Source organism: Bidens hawaiensis, unplaced genomic scaffold (genome assembly GCF_021521415.1).
Source record: "Bidens hawaiensis isolate Kalapana, Puna unplaced genomic scaffold, B.hawaiensis_p1.1 tig00006913_1, whole genome shotgun sequence".
NCBI classification, from domain to species: domain Eukaryota; kingdom Viridiplantae; phylum Streptophyta; class Magnoliopsida; order Asterales; family Asteraceae; genus Bidens; species Bidens hawaiensis.
Window position 1 is genome coordinate 538,141 of NW_027491474.1, and position 10,613 is coordinate 548,753.

Sequence of the window (10,613 nt, forward strand, 5' to 3'; positions counted from 1 at the left end):
ACCCTTTCTCTCTAACACCCTCTCTTTTATCTCTTAACAAAATGGACAAAATGGTCATTTCACAGGTAGTTATAGAACCAACGCCCAAAAGAAACTTCACTTCTTCAAACAAGACAAGACTCAAAGCCCCAATACTATGTAGTACACCAATGTTATAGGTAGTGCTATCAACATCCCAAATATAACCCTGCAACACACACATGTATACCATGCATTAAATCTTGTACATTTTCATAGCATAATAATGTACTCTATGCAACTTTGCTTTAAAAGAAACAGCTTTTGTTGCATGATGTAGATATTCTGTTAGCTATGGTACAACTCTTTAATGCATTAAAGATAAGAACAAATATGTACAAGTCAGTAATGCATGAAAGTAAGACAAAATAAACTCACCCTGTGCTAAGTATATCAGGATGAACATTGTATTCTTTAGCAAACACAAAAGGGACAATTCCTTGGGGCAGAGCAGCCTGTAAATGTTAATTATTATAATATCAACCATTAATCAATTAGTCAAGATAAGGTCAACATTTTGACTTTCAAGGTCAAATTTACTACCTGAACTATGGCAACATGTAGCAATGTTCCGTGTAGTCCAACAGCCAATGATGCAGCCGCCATTGCCGCTGGTCCGATTAAGAAACGAACTGCCATCGCAACGGTTGCAACCGAGTTTCCACAAGCTATAATCTTCGGTTGCAACGCCATGAACAAACCTACAAACAACACATAAACATGATTTTTAGTCAATGTGGACCCTGCCATCACCCTGATAGTGTGATAAGTTAACAAGTCTACATACCGAGGCTAAACATGGCCATGCCAAGACCAGCATCAGATAAAATGGCTATGGATTTCGCAACGATGGCAGGCATGACAACATTCCACCTACAAAAAAAATACATAATTCATATCTGAGCTTGAAAAGTATAAAATAAATTATATTTAAATAAAGTGATGACATACTTGAATGAGACCAAAGACCATGTGAGGCCGATCAAGCTCGAATATGTGTTGGGGTTTCTGATAAGTTTGCGCCACACCATGATCAAAATGAGTCTAGTCATGACACTAGCGGGTGGCATAGAAGCGGCCTTGGTGTCACCATGTGGGCTAGCCTTTGGGTGGAGTTCGGCCGTTGAGCTAGACCCAAGTTTTGATAAAACCGATGCTTCCCGATCCACTCCATTTGGACCAGGTTGGTTCCCAAAACTAAACTCGTTTCGGCCAAAATCATCATAATCTGGAGTTAACATAAAACACATAAAGATGTAATTAAGTAAACAATTTAAAAAAGAAAGAATTAGACTATTCAGGGATATTTGTTCATGTACATACATGTGGGACAATAATGAAAAAGGAATGTAACATGTGCAAAGGGTACAAAACTAGCAACATCCAACATGAAAGAAAAACTATGTTTTTAGAGATTCTATAATTTGAAAAAGTAATAAATATTTCTCATTTGACCCTAGAAAGTCAAACTTTGACCTTCTTGACCAAGTCAATCCACAAATTGCTTCATGTGACAACAAAATAAGGGTATTAAATGAAGCATATATGTCCACAAGAAAAAGACATGCATGCCCAAGATTTTAGGGACATTTCAACTGCAAATCACAAATCCTTGAAATTAATGAACCAAACCCAAGATTTAGGGACTCTTATACTCACATGTCACATGAAACAAATCATCAAGATTCAAGACCCATAAAAAACAACCCAACAAAATATATTAAAAAAACCCACAAAATTACTAACTTCATAGCAAAATAATATTAAAAAATAAAAAAAAAATCAAACCTTTGGTGTGGGGTACACCTCCAAGATCATTCCCATACTCCCCCCCTCTAAACACATGAAGCCCACCTTCTGACACTGGTGAAGCACTTGAACTCCAAACAAACATATGAAGATCTTTACCGCCGCCGCCGCCACCACCGCCATTTCTCTTGCCACTCACGGGAGAAAAAATCCCCGCATTACCCGGGACCGGGTAGCCCGCGGCCCCATGCCCATTAGCCCTCCCACTTTCCTCATCACAGCCCCCAAAATTCGAACCCCGGGGGCTCGCGCCCGCTTTCCCATTAACCATTGAATAAAAATCAGTATGGTTAAAACTCGAGCCCCTAGGGGTCGGGTTCCTTGACGACTGGAGAGAATAAATTTCTGCATTCGTCAAGTTTGACGGACGGGGCGTTAACGACACCCCAGAGTTAACGCCCCCGTGAGACCGTCTTGAAAATATCTCGGACCGGGAGCTCGCGGACTTCCGAACCGTCACGTGAAGCTTCCCGTCGTCCCCGACTTCTGCTTCGGTCTGTAACGGCTCTTTTCCGTCTAGTGATAACACATCTGAGTCAACTCGGAATGATATGATCGAACCACCGGTGTCCGGAAACTGCTCAGCGATTAATAATCTAGCTCCTCTGTATTCGAACAGAAACAACATCAACGTGTACCTGAAATAATATACAAAAAATATATATTAATAAATAATATTTGTTATGTATAGTGTTAAAAACATATGAAATTACCATTTGCTTACTTTTATCTGCATTTCAATATAAATGGAGTCCCATCAAATCTAAGATTTAGTTGGTCAATATATTTGACAAGTCGTCAATATTCAGAATAAAGATAAAATAACTTAAAGGTAAAATATAATATTTGTTTAAAATGTCAATAATCAAGATAAATATAAACTAACTAGTTTGAGGCCATCTATTATTAGAGAGGCAGCTCTTGAAAATACAATATTTAATAAATAATTGATATACAAAAAACAATAAACCTATTAAACACTATTAACACACAATCATAGTCTTTAAAACAATTTTGAAGTAAAAGATTATTATAAATATCAAATATTTGAAAAAAAATATGAAGTAAATATTAAATTAACAAATTTTGAAGCGTAAATTTTAAGAATTGTAAATATTATTTACTATTATAAATTTGTTTAAACATGATGAGATTTAACATATGAGTGACAAATAGAAGTTACAAATGGCAAAAGTTGTAGCTAACTTTTATTAGAGAGTATAGATGACTATAAACAATTTTAATGACACATGATAAACCACAATATTTTGCAAAACATCGATATTTATAACAAAGTTAGAGTTATGACTTAAGAAACCAAGCTTAAAAATAAACGATAAAACAAATATTGTATAAAAGTTTAGTAGAATGTATATTTTATAAAGGTCAAATATTCAAACCAGAGATTAGAATAATAACCTAACACAAGCTTAATTATAAATGATAACCCAACTATACTTTTTACTCATCAATATTCAAAAAAATATATAAATAATAATAATAATAATATAAATCATAAAATTTTGTAGAGGTATAATTTATATAAAAAAAAGAATATTAAGTAAAATAACAAAGATTACCAAATAATACACTGAAGAACCACAATCTGCACCATCAAACTCCCAGAAAAATCCCCATACATCCCTTTCAACAACGGTATCCCCATCACAAGTGTGTTAGGAAGTGATGACAAAGAAAACAAAGTAATGGACCACTCCAAGGACCCTCCAGCACTGACTCTAGACCAAACCGCTAAGCCCACAAGCACCATAACCTTTTGCAACGTGTCAGCAGCAATGAACCGTGAGTTCATGGTGTAAGGATTGTTAGTAGAAATGAAATGAAAAGACAACAGCGGGACAGCAAAAAGAGCTACAAATCTGTTAATCCCTGAGCACTGGTCTGGTGTGAAGATCTTCCACCATTTGACTGAGCCATAGGCTAGAACCATGGCTACGTAGAGTGGAACCACGGCTGTTAAAACGTGGTAAAGGTCGGAACCGGTGATCATGGTGGGAAAAGTGAGGGTGACCCAGGTGAGAGAAGAGGGTGAGGAAGAGAACCCAGGTGGGGTTTGGGGAGATTTGGGTTAAATCAATGGTTGAAGAAATCTTTTGGGGGAAAAGTGTAGACTGGTTTTGAGGGGAAAGTAGAGATGTGATGGGTTATATTTATGGGAAGTAATGGCAGACGGGGGAGTAAAAGCTGATGCCTTTTGAGGGGTTTTTTATTGTCTTTGATGGTGAGAGAGAACATGGCAAGGACTCAAGGAGGAGGAGGAGGCTCTATAGGCTAAAACCAATAGAAATTAAACTTCACATAAACTTTGATTTCTGTAAATTAAAACAGACTAACCTTGTGTAGCAGATAACGCATCTATGAGGGTGTTGTACACTTGTACGTTATGTCACTATTGAGACATTATATACAAATGTGTGTAATGGATAACTCACCTTCCTATAATTACCTCATTATTATTTTATTAAAAATAAAACAAGCACCAATCACCTTCTCCATCTTTCTCCCCCTCCAAGGTTTTGTGGGAAGCACCTCCACCTCAAAAAAGCCCATAGCATCCAAAGGGGTGATGCTCCCGGTGTTATGGGGACGCTTTGGGTGGGGAAAGAGTCCCATTACACTTAGGCTGAGGGGTGTGGGGGGCGCGAGAGGGGCGTGAGTGGGGGCGCCAGCCAATAATATTGTGACGTGTGGCAGAGAGAGAAACTTGATAAGATGGGTGTTGGTAGTGGTGATAGCGCCCCGGGCCATGGTGTGGAGGGGCGCGAGAGGGGGCGCGAGCGGTTTATTTTTTTATTTTTTTATAAATGTATTAAAAAAACGTATTATTAAAAAAACAAGAAATTATTTAAAAAAACACACATTAATTAAAAAAACACATTAATATATAAAAAAAAATTAAAGTACTAAAGAAAAACATTATTCTTATTATTCGGCTTCGTCTTCTTCGATCAATCTCTTCCGGATACGTTCCTTTTGTTTTTCCATCAGCATTTGGTCGACCGGATTTAGGTGGCTGAAGTCTCTTGCAAGGAAGTCCAAATCTCTCATTCTTTTTTTTTCCTTTTTGTCAATAGAGACCACCTCCATGGTTTTGTTGAATTTATTGAGGGATTCAACAAGATCGTTGATGTTTACGGCTTCCCCCTCAGCCGGTTTTTTCCCCCTGGCGTCCCTTCCCAATGGCCGCCTCCTCAGCGGTGAAGACGTTTCCTCCCCCGCAACGTTTAGGTCGAATCCAACCCGGCAATCCGACCCGACGGAAGTGCTGTACGCTCCAGACGAACTAGTTTTAGTCCGTTTCGGCCCTACTTCCGCATCAAGGTCCGGCGCCACCAGCTCAACCCACTTGGAACACCTTCTCAACCTCTCCCACACCTTTACACCGTCCCACGTCTTCACCGTCTCATACCTCCGCAGGCACTCCTGCCTCCACTCTTCGACAGTGAAATTATAGACCGCCAAATCGTCACTGCCACTTGGTCTCATACGACCGGCGTTCCTGTTGAACAGATTAGTAAACAAGCCGACAAATTTTCTGATTTCGGTCCACCGACCCGAAATCATATCGGCGTTCCGCTCTGTACTCCCAACGAGCGAATAGAACGTCTCCCTAACCTTTGTCCAAAAGACCTTGCTCTTTTGGTAGTCCGCTGCAAAATGCATAAATAAATTTGTAAGTCATTTAACTTTTTTATTTAACTTTTTTTATTAAAAATCATTTTTAAAAACGTTAAAACAATTACCGCAACGCCGATCCTCAGAAGTGACTATCCAAGCCCGACACAGGGCTTCCTTCTCATCCGATGACCACGGAGTGATTTTCCGTTTCGCCCTTCCGGTCGAAGCCGAACCCGACCCGTCCGTTGCAACTTGTTTTTTCCGGTGGACGCGTCTTCTTTGTCCCGCAGCTTCACCTTCTGGTTCTGGTTCTTGTGTCTCCGGAACTACAAAGTTAGGAGACGGTTGTATGTTGGATGGTTGAAAGCCGGATGGTTGTTGCGACCCCGAATAAAACATCGGTTGGTCCGGTGCCGACCATAAATCGTCGTAACTGTAATCTGATTCTAGGTTTGGGTACCAATTTCCAGCCATGTTTTTAAAAAAAGGTTTGGAAGATGGGGTGATTTCGGGTTTTGGGTGTGGTATGTGATATTGGTTTGGGTTTGATATATGTTTAATACAGAGAAACAAAATCGAGTTGGAAATAGGTTTGATATGGGTGTTGAAATGGGTTTGATATGGGTTTGTTATTATATATAGGAAAAAAAAAAACGTTTTTTTTTAAATAAAACACCCCCCAACGGCTATTCACGCTTTCCAAGAAAACTCTTGCGCCATTCTCAGCCGCTAGCACCCTGGCGCCTGCCTCGTTTTCCGCTCTCGCGCCCCTCTCGCGCCCCTATCGCGCCTCGGTGGTGTGGTGCTCGCGCCCCGGGGCGCGAGCGTCCGGCCTCTTGCGCCCTTCCTAGCGCTCCACACCCCTCAGCCTTATAGTTTCATATATTTGTGTATTTGCTTAGTTATTAAGAATATAATGATTTCATCTTGGTTTCGCCACGCAAGTGTATGTCATTAAGAAAAGAATATCATTATTTTAAAATTGAATATGAATAAAGAGAGGTTGGTAGATGTTATGATTTTTTATGAAAGACATTATTTCTAACAAGCTAACGTCTCATTTATTTACACCATAACTTAATGATTTGATTTTAAAAATGACAATTAGCCATTTCAAACCCCTTCAACCATTAAAAGTTTTGAATACATAGAGAAAATTTATACGTCTCACACTTTCTAAAAAAAATATGCATATCAAAACTTAGATAGAAAATGCATTATGTTTTAACTAAAATTTGAAAACAATTTAAAAGTCAAGTTGTTAAATCACACACAAATATTTACTAAAACCATTAAAAAAACAATTAAATAGTTAAATCACATGTCAAGTCATGGTAAAAAAGCTAAAAGCAACTGTGTAGTTTTTTTTATAACGACGACATTTTTTTTTTGTGTTGGTTCATCGTACTTTCTAATTTTGAGAACCTCGTTAACTAGGCCCACATTTGTTTCAGAGTTAGGCTTGGGCGTTTTCTCGGGAAATCATACCGCTGGCTGTCACTTGACACTTATTGTGACACCACAAGAGCAGAACTCTCTGGCGTAACATACGGTTGATCTAAAACCCGGCTGGACTCGGGATTTGAACTGACAACCTTGCAAAAACTGGCTCAATTCCTTTATTGTTAATATCAAACAAAGTGCCAATAGTGAGGATCAAACTTGGGTGTTCATGAGAGAGCCTAAGCTTCCTACCAATAGTTATGGTGCAAATAATAGTCACTTCTTATTTTTATAAAAATCAAAATTCAATAAAGTGGTTTAATATGGTATTTTTATTTAAAATTGTAATATTTACTCTATATATCTTCCCAGTAAAAATTGTGGTATTTTTATTTAAAATTGTAGTATGCTTAATGTAGATATTGACTTGTAGCACGTTACTACTATAATTTTTCATTTTTACGGACGTGCAAGACTTGTAAAAACAGGGTATTTTTAGTAATTTTATATTACGTTAGAGAATTGGCTTCACGTGTTATTTTTGAATAAATTCATTTACTTTTTGCAGTAGGGATAGCAGTAAAAAGTCCACCAATGGGTCGCCTACGTTTGAATATCTTTGTAAAATTATTAAATCATATAAAGTTTATTTACTGTTAACAATGTTTTTAATATTAAAGAAAACAAATTATTTGTATTAGAAAAATTATGATTTTTAACATTTGCCATTGTTTGTATCTAACGGATTGCATGTCTACAACTCTACATCTCCTTGTGGTGACAACATTATGGTATTTGATTAGCGTTTTTCATTGTCACAACCGCAGTTAATTGCTCTAATTGCATAACTAGTATTTTTATCTTATCAACAACAAACCAAACCGTCATTATTATAGCATCAATTAATTCATACGTATATTGTTACGTGTCATGTCGAAAGTTAATCGTAGTTTTTGATAGTTTAATACTTAATTTGTTATGATTTGCTTTGTAGGTTCTATTAATAGCCTTCAACTAAGCTAAAATTATGAAGATATGTTAAAAGAGAGAATAGAGCATTCTTATCCGGTTCCCTAAATGTTTGTGAGAAGAGTTTGTAAATTATAGAATGGGTTTTGAGTGGTTGTAAGTGTAAATTATAGGGATGAGAGAGAAAATGTAGTGATTTTTGTAAATTTAGGAAAAGGTAGTGATTTTTGGTAAATTTTAGGGCGGAGAGAGAAAACTGTAATGATTAAAGTACCAAAAAATATTATTTAATTAAACAGAAGAAAGAAATGTAGTGTTTTTTAGTGTAATTATAAAGATATGAATAGAGAACCAGATGAGAATGCTCTAACACATCCTGACATCTTATATTAACAATCATATGAACCGACATATGTGAGCTAACAAATAGTCTTAGATTTTCACAGTCATCTAAACATCAAATAAAAATAATTTGAATCACGACTCAACTTCATGGACATGGGGTCTATATGTGATAAGTCATGCACTCAACTCTCTTTAAACCATATGTTTAAAATGATATCTTATATTCACCATTTGTCGTACATTATTAATGATGTTCAAGATGGTTATTTGAAGGCTATCCAAAGAGGATGTTAGCGAGCAATGATAAAATAGATTCGATTCTTACTCTCATTCTTTAATATTAGATTTGATCTCAGTATTTCATAGTATAATGACATTTTTTTTCCTTGTCTTTTCATTGCTTTCATTCTTATCTACGTGATTTCAGGCTAGATATGTTTGTATCTACTTAAATGTTATAAACTCTTATGCAGTTTGCTGATTATTAGTTATATGGATGAATAGTATGTATAATTGATTATACATGTATTTTTTTCCGAATCTAGTCATTGTTTGTTATGTGTGATTAATTACAATTAATGCTACATGTTAAGCTAATGTTATAGGAATTCATGTGATCAAATGATAAATATAATTATCTTGCTTTTAATTAAAGTATAAGAACTTTGTTATGACATATGAGATAGAATAACTATGTGGCTTGTAGCCTAACGATACCAAAATATTAGATCAAATGGAGTCAATACCAAGTTATGAGGATTCAGGCGTCATTGTGGTTAATGTTTTGTAAATTTAGAAATAGATTAAGGGGTGTGATCTTCCATTCAAAAACAATATGCATGAGAGAATATAAACTATACATTGTGGCAAACAATTAAAGTAACAAATTTGGTCAAAACACGTATAATTAGTAAAATAAACTTAACTTAAAAGATAATAATAACTAATTACACTTTTAAAAGAAGACATTGATGTGTAAAAGGCCAAAATAAGAATATAAAAAAAATGTTCGAGCCGTTTAAGTTGCGAAAAGGTCAAATACATGTTGCAAACTGTTTCTTTATAATTTAACTATTTCATTAACATTATAGCAAGTGTTGTGCCTTTTTAAAAGCTAAAAAAAATAAAAAAAAAATATGAAGTTGGCGAATATTTAATTATATATAGAATGATTTTACCAAATAATTGTGATGTTATATAGGGATTTGAATTTAAACTTTACATGAGGAGTGTGATCATATGGGCCACAACTCCACAAGAGATACATTTGTTGCAAAATTGACACGTTGATAATTTTCATCTATGTTAAGCAATCATATGCCAAGATTTTAATACGTAAATACAATTGAAATTTTTATACATGTTAAGTGTTTTATGTGCAAGGCATTTAACTATTTAAGTACATATGCAAAATACGTGTTTTAAATGCGTTCGAGGCTTGCTCTTGAGTTATTAACCACGTAAGTATTAGAGAGAATATGTTAACTAGGATTTATTGTTATTTATTATTAACAAAATAACATAGTTAGAATATATAACCTGATTATGTTGTCTTTATAATTATCCTTTTTGTATTTTCATATATACTTGATTAGTAACACATAATATATTACGAAGTTTTAATTTTTCTATATCATATAATTGCCACAAGGTTCCTGATTTATATCTCTCTGCATCATCAAAAACATTAGTCGATCGATTTGTCAACCATGCTCCTATCACACCCTCTACTTGATGACTTTCTTTCTCTTATTCTCTCTCATCTTGCATGGGACACTTGTACACGTAAACAAACACAAAAATATATAACTGTCATTTATATTCTCTATGCCGCTACAGTTGTATACTTCGAAGTCCCCATGCCAACTTTGTGCCACAACAATTGTACTTCATGTCGTTGTAGTCGTAGTTTCTATCACCATACAATTGATGTCAAAGAGACTCTTGTCGCCGCTGCTATTACCTTAGATTTGTTGCCATTGTGTGCCGATATGAAAGTATCTTTTTTTTTTCTCCTTAAAGTAATGTGACTTGTTATTTCTATATGCAATTGCTATCTAAAAATGCGTCTTACATGGCTTTCTTTGGGCATAATAATTTTGGAGACATTAAATCAATGTGAACTTTATGGTGTTAAGTTTGCTCTCCTCCATTATTTTGTTTTGAAATTAATGTATGTATCTACTTATTTTTAAAAATATATTAATTTAAAACGTACATATCAGTTTAATTATTACACAATAAATGACCAATAACTTTATTATAGAACTTGGCCGATAATGGAAATTTCAATGTGCTAGTTTACAACCGGATAAAACACAGGAAAAAAGACAAAAATAAATAATATTATATTTTGTAAAGTGAAAATATATTAACTAAAGGTGATTTTG

General features: G+C 35.4%; 1 protein-coding gene and 1 long non-coding RNA gene across 2 annotated transcripts in view; both read right to left on the bottom strand.

Moving 5' to 3' along the window:
• LOC143633908 (uncharacterized) overlaps positions 1-10,613 on the bottom strand; it is a 254,244-nt gene that overhangs the window by 209,688 nt on the left and 33,943 nt on the right. The gene's annotated exons all lie outside the window — the stretch shown is intronic.
• Positions 45-4,026, bottom strand: LOC143633902 (putative auxin efflux carrier component 1b). Its single transcript, XM_077102116.1, has 7 exons — positions 3,408-4,026; positions 1,807-2,465; positions 970-1,246; positions 806-891; positions 562-719; positions 397-473; positions 45-187 (listed from the first exon to the last, which is right to left on the bottom strand). Exons 1-7 carry the CDS (start codon positions 3,836-3,838, stop codon positions 121-123), a joined length of 1,755 nt encoding a protein of 584 aa, XP_076958231.1. The 5' UTR covers positions 3,839-4,026; the 3' UTR covers positions 45-120.